At 46.9% G+C, this 14778-nt stretch overlaps 1 protein-coding gene across 1 annotated transcript in view; it reads left to right on the top strand.

Annotated features, from left to right (window-relative positions):
* LOC127429545 (neuronal PAS domain-containing protein 1-like) overlaps positions 1 to 14778 on the top strand; it is a 71766-nt gene that overhangs the window by 14385 nt on the left and 42603 nt on the right. Inside the window, exon 3 of the mRNA XM_051678657.1 lies at positions 4533 to 4771. Within this exon, the coding sequence (XP_051534617.1) occupies positions 4533 to 4771 (239 nt within the window). The remainder of the gene's footprint in view (positions 1 to 4532; positions 4772 to 14778) is intronic.

Genomic DNA, 14778 nt, shown 5'->3' with positions numbered 1-14778 from the left:
CTGCCTATTCTAACCACCTGGCGTCTGCTTGACAGGAAGTCCAGGATCCAGCTGCACAGCGAGCTGTTTAAGCCCAGAGCCCGGAGTTTCTCATCTAGCTTGGAGGGCACTATGGTGTTGAATGCTGAGCTGTAGTCTACAAACAGCATTCTCACATAAGTGTTCTTTTTTTCCAGGTGGGAGAGAGCAGTGTGTATTGTAGATGCAATGGCATCATCAGTGGAGCGGTTGTTACGGTAAGCAAACTGCAGCGGGTCAAGATTGAGTGGTAATACAGAGCAGATGTAATCTCTGATTAGTCTCTCAAAACATTTGCTGATGATGGGGGTCAGAGCAACAGGACGCCAGTCATTTAAACAAGTTATTTTCGATTGTTTTGGAACAGGCACAATGGTGGATGTTTTAAAGCATGTGGGGACTACAGACAAAGAGAGGGAGAGGTTGAAAATGTCCGTAAAAACACCAGCCAGCTGGTTCGCGCACGCTCTGATGACGCGGCCCGGAATGCCGTCTGGACCCGCGGCTTTGCGGATATTCACCCGTCGGAATGATCGGGTTACATCCGCTACAGAGACGGAGAGTGAACTAACCTCTGTAGCTTCGGCCGTGAGAGCTCTCTCCGCGAGGGCGGTGTTATTTCCCTCGAAACGAGCATAAAAAGTATTTAGCTCATCTGGGAGAGAGGCAGCGGTGTTCATGGCGGAGTTTTTATTCCCTTTAAAGTCCGTGATGATGTTAATTCCCTGCCACATGCTTCTAGAGTTGGTGGTGTTAAACTGTCCCTCAATCTTACTCCTGTACTGGCGTTTTGCTGTTTTGATAGTTTTTCGGAGGGCATAACTGGCTTGTTTATGCTCCTCCGCGTTCCCGGAATTAAAAGCGGAGGTCCGCACATTAAGTGCTGCGCGAACATCGCTGTTGATCCACGGCTTCTGATTCGGATAGATTCGCACAGTTCTGGTCGGAATCACTTCCTCTACACACGTTCTGATGAAGCACATTACGCTATCAGCGTAAAGCTCGATGTCGTCATCAGAGGCGGACCGGAACATCTCCCAGTCCGTGCGATCAAAACAGTCTTGTAGCGTAGAGTCTGATTGGTCCGACCAGCACTGGATCGTTCTGAGGGTGGGTGCTTCCTGTTTCAGTTTCTGCCTGTAAGCGGGCAGAAGCAGAATGGAAGAGTGGTCCGATATTCCAAATGGTGGGCGGGGGAGGGATTTGTAGCCATCCCGGAACGGAGAGTAGCAATGGTCCAAAACCCGGTCCCCTCGTGTGTTGAAACTAATGTGCTGGTGATATTTTGGTGCGACTGATTTTAAACTGGCTTTATTAAAGTCCCCGGTCACAATGAACGCGGCCTCAGGGTGCGCGGTTTCCTGCTCACTTATACTCCCATACAGTTCCTTGAGTGCCCGGTCTGTGTCGGCTTGTGGGGGGATGTACACAGCAGTGATAATGACCGCTGTGAATTCCCTCGGTAGCCAGAATGGTCGACACAGAAGCATAAGAAATTCCAGATCAGGAGAACAGAAAGACTTGATAGAATGTATGTTCCTCTGATCGCACCAGGATTTGTTGATCATAAAACATACACCACCTCCTCTAGTTTTACCTGAGAGGTCTTTCGCTCTGTCCGCTCGGAGCATGGAAAACCCCGCGGGTTCAATGGCTGAGTCTGGAATCTCCGCAGACATCCAAGTTTCCGTAAGGCAGATAACGCAGCAGTCCCTCGTCTCTCGTTGGAAAGAGATCCGCGCTTTCAGCTCGCAGAGCTTGTTATCCAGAGACTGAACATTTGCCAGTAGAATAGTGGGTAGCGGGGGTCGATTTGCGCGGCGTCTTACTCTGATGAGAACGCCGGCTCTGTTTCCCCTTTTCCTCCTGCGTTTCCGCGGCCGTGCTGCCCAGACAAAGGGCTCCGCTTGCGTGTTTGTAAACAGCGGGTCGGCATTGAGGAATGTGAAGTCCGGTTTACGGTGTGAGATCGCTGAGCCAATGTCCAAAAGTGTTTGTCTGTCGTAGACAATAAGGCAGGCAACATCCAAGACAAGAAACATAAGAATTGTAAACAAAACAAACAAACCATTGCTAAGTTGTGTCGGAGCTCGCAACGCAGCAGCCATACTCGGCGCCATCTTGAGTCCAAAAAATATATATATTTTGCCGAAGGAGAAAATTAATGGGATCTTTACTTTCAGAACCAGACTGTTGCGCTCTATTAAGCAGATTTATTAAGTACCGTCCTTTCACCTGAAGATATAGTCCCTGACGTGTAAACTAAGGTTAATAGTTGGCCACTAGGGAAGCTACGCATTGATATTCAAAGGAGCTAAATTAACAGCTTTTTACCATTGTATCTATTGCTATATTGTGTATTTTACAATGGCTGAAACAAATGAATTTATCTTTCAAGCTTTTGCATCTGCCATTGCTCCACAAAAGCCGTAGGTTTCTATTAGTGTGACATTAACTAAGTTTTTGTAGAATTATTAATGTCCACAGAACTGTGGAGGATTTAAAACTAAACCGAATCAATGGCTCTGTATTGATTGAACTCTCCAGGGTCATCTTTGTACAATGATGAGATGTGGTAGAAGACTTTTTTTACATTCTAAGAAATCACACTGCGGTGAAACACTGATCAAGAGACTTACAATGGCAAACATAGTGAAATAGTGTAGGACAAACACACAAAATTTATAAACGTTAAAACGCCAAATCACATAATTTTGCAGATTTATACACTCCATCCCTTAAAACACAGCCCCATCCTGTCTAAACAAATAAATTAGTCTCTTTTCAATTTGAGGAACTGACTCTTTTGTGTAAGCTTTTTGGCAGTTCCCTTTCATTCACTCAGTCCCTCTTTTCACACAAACATACACACACACACACACACATTCTTTCCAAGCCCTTCCTCCCTCGCTCATACCACTGTGCATCTGCAGGATGAATGAGAATCAATGTCACAGACATAGAAAGAGAGAGAAGTGCGTTCGGCTTCGTCTTCCAGCGCAGACACAAATTGTGGAGTCGCCGTGACAACATAATTCCACCACTCAGGCCCCATTGTGAGCGAGTCGATATCCAATCAGAGCGACAGCTACCTGGGCCTGCCTTCGAGACAGCCCCTCACTCCACTGATCCCTCAATCAAGACTGGGGCGCACCACCCAGGAGGGAGCCTGGGAAATAAACCGAGCGATTGGATTTGGGACAGACAGTGGAGCAAGAGTTCTGATGTAAGATCAGGCCTCCCACCAGCTACAGTGAACTCAAAAGCTGATCACAGTTCAGCCATCAAGCCCTGAGATGCTTTGAAGAAATGAACCCAGTGTAGGGGTATGGTTGATATAGAGGTGAAAAAGAAATTGGGTGACAAGTTGTTGCTTATTGTTGATCTCTAGTGCGGATCCTGCTGGCAAAGACACAGAGAGTACATGTGGGGTTCAAAAATCAAAGCACCTTTAATAAATTGAATACAAAGGTTAGCAAAGGTTGGAGGATATGGAGGGTATTTGGAAGAATAATTTTGGTTGAATCGATAACAAGAAATAATTAAGGAAAATATTTAACTTGCATGACTTGTTTTAGATACTTAAAAATAAGGCAGATAAAAGATTGCCTATTAAAACATTGTCTATACATTTTAAGAATATAGACCATATTTAAAAACATTAATCTTATTATTTCCATCTTTGCCATCTTGTTTTGTAGAAAATGTATGGACATTCACACTCAGATTCAGTTGGACTAAAACAGTTATTCAGTTTTTTAAGATGTCATGTAAACATTTTTGTCAGAAATTGTACCAGTCTGGACTAACAGACAAAGAAAATGCGATTGTAGTCCAACTTTGTCCAGCATGTATACATGTTAATCAGACTACAATTGGCCTCACCATTGTGTTCATGCTCCAAAAGACACAGGTGACGTCCAAATAGATGAACATTTTTACTTGCATGGATGGACGAAAAACAAAGAAACTGCAAACTTATTTAAAAAGTCACCTAAAAGCTAGAAGAACTCTGAGATCAGAATTTCTCTTGTCTAGACGTAACAAGTCCCGATAATTTCACAGACATAACTCAAAAAGCGAAATATACAGCCCGTGGGTATCTACAGTAGCTAACTTGATACTAAGAGCCTCAATCCAAACTCTGAATTTGAAATCTTTCAAAGATTTGATTTCACTAACCTAGCAAACTTTTGCAAGTCCAGTGATTTGTTCTTCCTCAAAAGTGCTCGTTGTATCAACCAAGTACCTTGTAAACACAAGTTTTTTCCATGCGTACTTCTAAAAAATCCTGTGTGCTTCTACTCCCAGAAGTTCCTTAAAGTCAGCCAGTCAGATTAGAGCTTTCCAGATTGAAAAAGTACTTTCCAGTTTTTTGCTTAAGATACATCAGACAGTCAGTGAATAGACTATTGGCGATCCGTGTGCGCGCCGTCTGAAGCTGAGACTAAATTACTGTCATAATAATTTCTCTTTCTCTGTCATTTATTTCTGTCCTGTCTCATCTCTCCCAGCTTGCAAAACTTGAGGAAGGAGAAGTCACGCAATGCAGCTCGTTCTCGGCGGGGTAAAGAGAACTTTGAGTTCTTCGAGCTGGCGAAGATGCTGCCCCTTCCTGGAGCAATCACCAGCCAGCTGGACAAAGCCTCCATCATCCGCCTCACCATTAGTTACCTGCACATGAGACACTTTGCCAGTCAGGGAGACCCACCCTGGAGCCCCCTACTGGAAGGAGAGAACAACTGCAACAAGGGTAAGCTTGCTCGTTACACAGAGTGACCAGTGATTCATGATATCAGCTCAAAAGGAGATTTGTTTCAGTTCCGGAAGTTAGTACACTTTAATAAAAGTTTACTAAGACAAACTTTTCTTACGTTACGGAATAACCGATGAATCATGCACAATAAGACTGTAAACCTGCATTAAAGGAATAGTTCACCCAAAAATGAAAATTCTCTCATTATTTACTCACCCTCATGCCATCCCAGATGTGTATGACTTTCTTTCTTCAGCAGAACACAAATGAAGATTTTTAGAAGAATAGTTCAGCTCTGTCGGTCCATAAAATGCAAGTGAATGGGTGCCAACTTTTTGAAGCTCCAAAAAGTACATATAGCCATCATAAAAATAATCCATACAATTCCAGTGGTCTAATTAATGTTAGGTGTGTGTAAGAAATAGATCAATATTTAATACTTTTTTCCGGCCAGCTTGAGGTTTGTACGTTGACAAGGGTGCCTCTCCCGTGATGTAAGTGCGTAAGCCTCTTCTGCATAGAAATTCATGCATAGATCCTTTATTAGCCACTGTTTCTATGGACTGCAATACTGTTTCCACACAAAAGCAGTTTATGCAGCGGTCTGAGCAAGGAGCTCGGTCTGAGGCATCTCCTCCATTCGCTTGCATTCAAACCGATTCAAACAGCTCTCCTTGTTCACCGTTCCAAAATGGCACCACAGTTGACATATCCAAACCAGCCGAATGAGACATCTATTTATGAATATATATGCTCCTCTGTTGTAAACAACACTGCGCTTCCGTTTTTCTTTTTTCGTATTTCACGCGTTGTATTTCACGCACTTGACCTCGACCCTCGTGATTTTTTCGTAAAAAAAGTTTTAAATATTGATCTATTTCTTAAACACACCTAGCGTTTAACTTCAGAAGACATTAATTAATCCACTGGAGTTGTATGGATTACTTTACTTAGCACCCATTCACTTGCATTTTATGGACCTACAGAGCTGAAATATTCTTCCAAAAATCTTCATTTGTGTTCAGCAGAAGAAAGAAATTCATGGGAAATTCATGAGTAAATGGGTGAACTATTCCTTTAAAGGAATATTCCTGGTTCAATACTAGTTAAACTGAGTTTACAGCATTTGTGGCATAATGTTGATTGCCGTGAAAAATTATTTCAACTCGTCCCTCCTTTTCTTTAAAAAAAAAAGCAAAAATTGTGGTTCCATTGAGGCACTTACAATGGAAGTGAATGGGGGCCAATTTTTGGAGGGTTTAAGGCAGAAATGTGAAGCTTATAATTTTTATAAAAGCACTTACATTAAATCATCGGTTAAAACTTGTGTATTATTTGAGCTGTAAAGTTGTTTAAAATCAATGTATTTATGGTTATTTTAGGGTTTTGGGGTTTACGGCAGTACGTAGTCATGCAAAAAAAGTTGTAAAATTGGATATAAGTTTACACAGAAAAAGTTAGTAAGTGATTTTATCACACTAAAATCATGTTAACATGCATAGGCCTATTGTTTACGTCTTGTGGATATACTTTTGAAACAGTATTTTAACTTTTATGGATTTGCCCCATTCACTTCCATTGTAAGTGCATCACTGTAACCCAGATTTTTGCTTTTTTTTTTTTAAAAGGAGGGACGAGTCGAAATTTATTTTTGTGGTAATCAACATAAAGCCACAAATGCTGTCAATTGAGCTTAACTTGTATTGAACACAGAATATTCCTTTACTATTCCTTTTTTGATTTCATGTTGGCTTTAAAGGAGCAATCCATACCGATTCTTTACATTTACACAGGAAAGGAGATGAGATGAGCAAAGGAGACTGTGAGGTCCTTTACTACATGTCACATATTTTGAGGCAGATTTAAATGAGGCTTAAATCGACAGCCTCAATTCTGACGTTGATTTGTATTTGAGGTGCCATTAACAGAGGAGATGACTTCGAGTGTGCCACAGCGAAACTCAATTCGAACATGACTGTGGCGGCCTGCCGATGAATACAAATGCTTTATTAATTTAAATTATTCATTTAAATGGAATAGGCTATTATTGTCTTATAGGTCGCCTGTGTACGTCGCTTGGGATACCCTTGCTCTCAGAGAGAGAGGGCTTATACATGCACGCACATAACAACACATAGACGACACACACACAGAAAAGTAATTGAAATTGCGCCACAAGAGTAATCACTGGCAGTCATGCAGAGTTAAACATGGCTCAACTGAGCTAATGCATTTGCTAGTTCACTAACAACTTCCTGCCGCACCGAGTGTATGGCTATGTTTGGAATTGATAAGTATATACTGTATACTGCCTACTATTTTTCAAAAATTGACATATGACCTCACTACAAATTTCACATGACCTCATCACCTTGCATGTTTGATTCATAGTCTATTCTGAACGTAGACTCTCTGCTATGATTGTAGGAGCAAAATCCACAGTCAAAGTCATCACTTAGATACATATTCCTTTCTTATGTCTCTTTACTGTCATTTGAGTTTAATTTGAGAGCAGGTCATTTGGTTTCTCATATGCAGTCCCTCATTCATTTCATCCTTTGATAGGCTCATCTCAATTGTGAAGTGAACAATAGATCTAACAGCCAATTAGCTGCTGCCTGTGCGTAGTACTGTGTGGAAGCCGACAGGAACGAACAAAAGAGTCTGAGGCCGAGTCAAAGCTTGTTAACAAGTGGCCAGACAGAGGTAATCTGTGTCTGAGAGATGGTTCTTTTGTAGGCCACCTGTGAGCCTCATTACACCTGCTGTATCAGAGCAATTCAGTCCTGTTAAAATACCTGGGTGGATTTAAAATGCCTGTCTATTTTTGTCAATTTCTCTGTTACTCTATCATGTCTGTCTGTCTCTATAGTTCTATTTCAAAACATAGTGAGCTGGCATGCTGTCTACATAGGCAGCTGCCTTTTAACCTCATATTTACTTATTTAGAACTCTACATAGGCAGCAACCATGTGGGCCACACAAATAGTGCTCCTTAGAAAAATCTGTCTGCCTGTCCATCTACCCAAATTTTGGGTAAAATTGTTCATTTTATAGTGAAATAAATAAATACTTGGATGGTCCTTTTCCTCTTTGGTCCGGAGAACACAATGGCTGTTTTTCCCAAAAACTGTTTTGAAATCACAAAAACATGATTCCTTCTCAGATGAGATCGAGCCCAGAGAAGTCGGCGGCGCTTCTGGACAGTGTTGATATATGGCTTCTGCTTTGCATGGTAATGCCAAAACTTGTATCTGTGGATGTAGTGGTGAATGGTGTTGACTGACTAAGAGTTAAACAAAGTATTCCCGAGCCCATGTTATGATATCCATTACACACGAATGACAGTTTTTAAGACAGTGATGTCTGAGGCATTGAAGATCACACACATTCAGAAGTGGTTTTCCAGCAGGACAACACCAAACCACATGGCGTCGAAAACCAAAACACTGGCGTTTTTTATCTCTACACACTCAAACTTATATCATAGTTTCCCCTCCATTCACTTCCTCACTGGTGTTTATCCAGACAAACACAAACTGCTTTTTAACAATGTTTGTTGTGAAAAATGCTATACATATAAAAATGACTTGACTTGACACATACAGCCTGGACTACAAGTGTATTGCTGCATAACCAGAGAGTGTGGGTGCTATATTGGCCTGCTTGCAGTCCTGATTTGTCTTCAATTGAGAATGAGTGGCGATTATGAAGCGCACAATATGGCAATGAAGGCCCCGTACAATGGATGAATGAGGAAAAATGCTTAATAAGCATTATTATGTGATGTTACACAGTGGTAAATACACGACTGTCCCAACAGGATGGTGTTGCAATCATCTGATTTGAAATTAGTGTGTATATATATATATATATATATATATATATATATATATATATATATATATATATATATATATATATATATATATATAATTAATTAAAAAAACCTATTAAAGGTAAAACATCAAATAATGTGTTTTTGTAGTGCTTTCAATATAGCACAGGGTGAATACAATTTACAAATCACTCCCTTTTGTTTTTATTAGCATTTTCCATACTGTCCAAACTTTTTTGGAATTGTGGTGTATTTATAACTTGACATAGAGCTTTTGAAATGCAACATTCGTGCACGAGACCCTGAAAACAGAGTGTGGAGTGCACCATAATGGTCAAAGATGCTCTGACAAATAAGTACATGGACCATATACATTTAAAAAAATAAAAAACCTGATGCAACACAGGAACGTATCCTCTATGAACGCCCCCTTAGAATTTGGGCTTAGACTCTAAAGTGTCTTAGTAGGCAGCACTATTGTGCTTCCTACCTTTTGGAGCTTTTGCCTTTATGAGTGTCCTATTGTGCCTAAAAATGCTGTCTAGGTAGGCAACTCACTAGATTTTGGAACAGAGCTTGTGTCTCTCACACACCCACAAATAGATAGTATAACTAAAGAGAAAGGAAAACCACACAAATTGTGGAAGAAATTATCTGTGTATAATTATAGAAATGAACTACATAACAAGGAGAGCGTAATTACAAGGGTTGTGTAATTACTATTATTACTGAGGGGAAACAACTCAGAAAAAAATCGATGTGTGAATTTGTGAGTGTGCCTTCGTGTATGTGTGTTTGTGTGGATAAACGCATCTGTGAATAAGTGAATAGAGGGAAACATCATGGTTACTGGTGTAACCTCCGTTCCCTGATGGAGGGAACGAGACATTGGTGTCGATGTAGTGACACTAGGGGTCACTCTTGGGAGCCCGAGACACCTCTGGTCTTTGATAAAAGGCCAATGAAAATTGGCGAGTGGTATTTGCATGCCACTCCCCCGAACATATGGGTATAAAAGGAGCTGGTATGCAACCACTCATTCAGGTTTTACGCTGAGGAGCCGATATAAGGTCCGGCCATTTCAGCGGGTAGTTCAGCGTTGTGGCAGGAGGGACCAACGTCTCGTTCCCTCCATCAGGGAACGGAGGTTACACCAGTAACCATGACGTTCCCTATCTGTCACTCACTCGACGTTGGTGTCGATGTAGTGACACTAGGGGTCCCTATACAAAACGCCACAAGGCTGAACTGTGTTACGTGAACTGGCGGTGTGTGGTGGGCAGACTTGCTGTGTGCCTCATAGCCAGCACACCAGGTTGACACATAACCTCCCCCAACACAGTTATGAGTGTCGAACGGCCCTTTTTGGGGACAAGTCGACTACCCAAAGATAGAGACAGGCTTAACCCAGTCGTGCCCTCTTTTCCCCTTCTCTTTTTCTACTCCCTAAAAAAGAAGGGGGATTATCCAACTGGGCCGCCAGGTCTAGTCGGGGGGTGTCCCTCCCAAGGGGAGGACCCCACGGAGACCACACCTCGCCCCAAGATAGGGGGGGATATTTAAGTGGAAGAATATGTCACATGGTCTTTCCAACCATGTGGAGAGCCTTCAAGGTAGATCCTGCCCAGTGGGGGAGGAGTTACTACAAACATGGAGACTGGGGAAGAGGGGCTCTGCCCAAGGAAGACACAGTTTGCCAGCAGGGAAACGAATTAGCGGAAGATATAGATCGCATGGGGTTAGCCTTACAGGGGACCGCCACATGCGGAGCACCTACCCCAGAACCGGGCTATTAGTTAGCGCATGTACTGGGCCGGCAACGAGTCTCTCCGAAAACTCGACTGCCACAGGGCTCGGATGAAGTCAACCAGGGAACAAATTTTGTGAACACTACTGGGAATTAACAGCGCACGTCTTCAGCTCAAAAGGAGGTGGAAGGCGCTATGTGTAAGTGATACACCCGGCCGGCTATCCCGGGCTTATCCGCTTGTTGCGTGCCACTACCTGGGACGAAACCGGTTCCACCCGGAGGTTGTAGAACCTTGCAAAGGTGTTGGGTGTTGCCCAGCCTGCTGCTCTGCAAATGTCTGTTAGAGAGGCACCCCTGGCCAAGGCCCAAGAAGCCGCTACACCACGGGTAGAATGGGCTCGTAGCCCTACCGGGGGCGGCATGTTTTGGGCGAGATATGCCATAGTTATGGCGTCAACGAGCCAGTGGGCGATCCTCTGCTTGGAGACAGCGCTTCCTTTCCGCTGTGCACCAAAAGCAGACAAAGAGCTGCTCAGAGATTCTAAAGCTCTGCTTGCGATCCAAATAGATGCGTAAAGCACGCACCGGACACAGCGAAGACAGGGCTGGGTCTGCCTCCTCCTGGGGCAGCACTTGCAGGTTCACCACCTAGTCCCTAAAGGGGTGTTGAGAACCTTGGGCACATAGCCCAGTCAGGGTCTCAAGATCATGTGAGAGTAACCTAGACCGAACTCCAGGCATGTTTCGCTGACAGAGAACACTTGCAGGTCACCTACCCTCTTGATGGAAGTGAGCGCAGTCAGGAGGGCAGTCTTCAAGGAGAGTGCCTTAAGCTCGGCTGACTGCAAAGGCTCAAAGGGGGCTCTCTGTAGACCCTGAAGAACTATAGAGGTCCGCTGAGGGAACGAGGCGCGGCCTGGAGGGATTCAGCCTCCTGGCGCCTCTTAGGAACCTGATGATCAGATCATGCTTCCCTAAGGACTTACCGTCGACTGCGTCATGGTGTGCTGCTATGGCAGCAATGTACACCTTCAAGGTGGAAGGGGACAGCCTCCCTTCCAACCTCTCCTGCAGGAAGGAAAGCACTGATCTGACTGCACATCTCTGGGGGTCTTGCCGATGGGAAGAACACCACTTAGCGAACAGACACCACTAAAAGGCATACAGGCACCTCGTAGAGGGAGCCCTAGCCTGAGTGATCGTGTCTACCATCGCAGGTGGGAGACAGCTTAGGTCTTCCACGCCCCGTCCAGGGGCCAGACATGGAGATTCCAGAGGTCTGGGCGTGGGTGCCGGATGGTGCCCCTTCCCTGAGAAAGAAGGTCCTTCCTCAGGGGAATTTTGCCAGCGGGGAGCTGTCACGAGGAGCGTGAGGTCTGAGCACCACATCTGGGCGGGCCAGTAGGGTGCTTACCAGGACGACCTTCTCCTCGTCCTCCCTGACCTTGCACAGTGTCTGTGCAAGCAGGCTCACTGGGGAAAAACACATATTTGCGAATGCCAGGGGGCCAGCTGTGTGCCAGCACGTCTATGCCGAGGGAGGCCTCGGTCAGGGCGTACCAGAGCGGGCAGTGGGGAGGATTCTTGGGAGGCGAACAGGTGCACCTGTGCCTGTCCAATCGACTCCAAATCAGCTGGACCACCTGAAGGTGGAGTCTCCACTCTCCCCTGAGGGTAACCTGTTGTGACGGCGCGTCTGCCGTAGTGTTGAGGTTGCCCGGGATGTGAGTGGCTTGCAGCGACTTGAAGTGCTGCTGACTCCAGAGGAGGAGATGGCGGGCGAGTTGTGACATACAACGAGAGCGCAAACCACCTTGGCGGTTGACATATGCTACCATTGTCGTGTTGTCTGTCTGAACTAACACGTGCTTGCCCTGGATCAACGACCGAAACCTCCGCAGGGCAAGCAGAATTGTCAACAACGAGGCAGTTGATGTGCCAACACAGCCACGGACCCGTCCAGAGGCCGGTGGCTGCGTGCCCATTGCAAACGGCGCCCCAGCCCATTTTGGAGGCGTCTGTCGTGACCACAACGCGCCTGGGGACCAGTTCTAGAGGAACACCTGCTCGTAGAAACGAGAGGTTGGTCCAAGGGCTGAAAAGACGGTGACAGACCGACGTAATGGCCACGCGGTGTCCCGTGGCGCCATGCCCATCTCGGGACTCGAGTCTGGAGCCAGTGCTGAAGCGGCCTCATATGCATCAACCCGAGCAGGGTGGCCACCGCCGAGGATGCCATATGCCCCAGGAGCCTCTAAAAAATTTTCAGTGGAACCGTTGTTTTCTGTTTGAACGCCTTCAAACAGACCAGCACCGACTGGGCGCGATCGTTCGTAAGGCGCACCGTCAAGGAGACTGAGTCCAACTCCAAACCAAGAAAAGAGATGCTCTGAATCGGGAGGAGCTTGCTCTTTTCCCAGTTGACCCGAAGCCCTAGTCGGCTGAGGTGTGAGAGCACCAGGTCCCTGTGTGCGCACAACACGTCTCGAGAGTGAGCTAAGATTAGCCAGTTGTCAAGATAGTTGAGAATGCGAATGCCCACCTCCCTTAACGGGGCAAGGGCAGCCTCTGCGATCTTCGTAAAGACACGAGGAGACAGGGACAGGCCGAAAGGGAGGACTTTGTACTGATACGCCTGACTCTCGAACGCGAACCACAGGAAGGGTCTGTGTCGAGGAAGGATCGAGACGTGAAAGTACGCATCCTTCAGGTCTACCGCAGTGAACCAATCTTGATGCCGGACGCTCGCTAGAATAGTCTTTGCGTCAGCATCTTGAATGGGAGTCTGTGTAAAGCCCGGTTCAGTATTCGCAGGTCCAAGATTGGCCGCAACCCACCGCCTTTTTCCGGTACAATGAAGTAGGGGCTGTAAAACCCTTTCTGCATCTCGGCTGGAGCGACAGGTTCTATCGTGTCCTTCCGTAGAAGGGTAGCGATCTCCGCGCAAGGTAGCAGCGTTTTCGTCTTTCACCAAGGTGAAGTGGACACCGCTGAACCTGGGCGGATGCCTGGCGAAGTGAATCGCACAGCCGAGTCGGACGGTCCGGACCAGCCCTCGTGACAGATTGGAAGGCGCAAGCCATGCGTCCAAGTTCCGCTCAAGGGGGACCAAAGGGACAACGTCATCGGATGTACCGGCAGGTGGGGCCTCGCGGCGGGGCGGAGCTCGAGGTGCCACACCACGTCGTGGCCGTGCTGAGTCAGAGGACATCGAAGCACTTACCTGGCTCCTTGTGACCACCCCCAGAACAGCCTGGGACGGGGGAGGAAGAGGCCTGTCCTCGTGACCCGTGGAGACTGTCACATCGGGGGCGGATTTGTGCCACAGCTGGGCGCTCAGGGCGGGAGACCGCCGCTGGAGCGCCAACCTGCCAAATGGAGTGGTGGACGGTGGTCGTGATGCCAGCCGTACACACCGGATACGTGACCCAGGGAACAAGGAAACCACTCTTGCTGAGCTCTTGAGTACTGCAGCCACTTGGGTATGCAGCACAATTAAATGCAAAAGGTAACAAAAAGATGAAGATCTGCTTACCAGCTCCAGAGCAGTGGGTTTCGTTGTCCCTGGGTCGCCCGTCTCAAGGGCGCTTTGAAGCCTTTCACGGGTTCTGGGCGGCCGCGAAACGGGTGGCATCTGCTTCCTGCGGTGGGCTCCACGCCGGGGCCGGGCCGAAGGGGCGGCTGCAGCGGAGCCGGTGCAGTCATCGCAGGGGGACGCCCTTGGCGATGAGTAGATGGGGTGCGGGATCTTGAGCTGCGCCGGGGCAGGATATGCCGGCTAGCATCCATCTACTGCTCTACCATCGAGAACTGCTGGGCAAAGTCCTAGACGGTGTTGCCGAATAGGCCCGCCTGGGAAATGGGGGCAGCAAGGAATTGTGTCTTGTCGGCCTCACCCATCTCGACCAGGTTGAGCCAAAGGTGGTGCTCCTGGACCACTAGTGTGGCCATCGTCCGCCCGAGAGACCGCACCGTGACCTCCGTCGCTCAGAGAGCGAGGTCGGTCGCCGAGCGCAGTTCCTGCATCAATCCCGGGGCGGAACTACCCTCGTGCAGTTCTTTTAGCGCCTTGGCGGACTTGCAGGAGAGCCATGGTGTGCAGGGTGGAGGCGGCTTGTCCAGCGGCACCATAGGCCTTGGCCGCCAAAGACGACGTAAACCTACAGGCCTTGGACGGGGGCCTTGGGCACCCGCGCCAGGTGGCGGCGCTCTGCGGGCATTGGTGCACCGCCAGCGCCTTTATCCACCGGGGGATTGCTGAATAACCCTTGGCCGCCCCACCATCGAGGGTAGTGAGAGCGGGGAAGCTGAAAAGATCGGGACCGGGCAGTAAAAAGTGCCTCCCGCGACCTTGTCAGCTCTTCATGCACTTCCGGGAAGAAAGAAACGGGGGCAGGGCGTGGCTTTGAGCGGCGC

This window comes from Myxocyprinus asiaticus, chromosome 39 (genome assembly GCF_019703515.2).
Source record: "Myxocyprinus asiaticus isolate MX2 ecotype Aquarium Trade chromosome 39, UBuf_Myxa_2, whole genome shotgun sequence".
NCBI lineage: Eukaryota > Metazoa > Chordata > Actinopteri > Cypriniformes > Catostomidae > Myxocyprinus > Myxocyprinus asiaticus.
The sequence above is the reverse complement of the archived record's forward strand: the minus strand, read 5'-3'. Positions and strand labels throughout refer to the sequence as shown.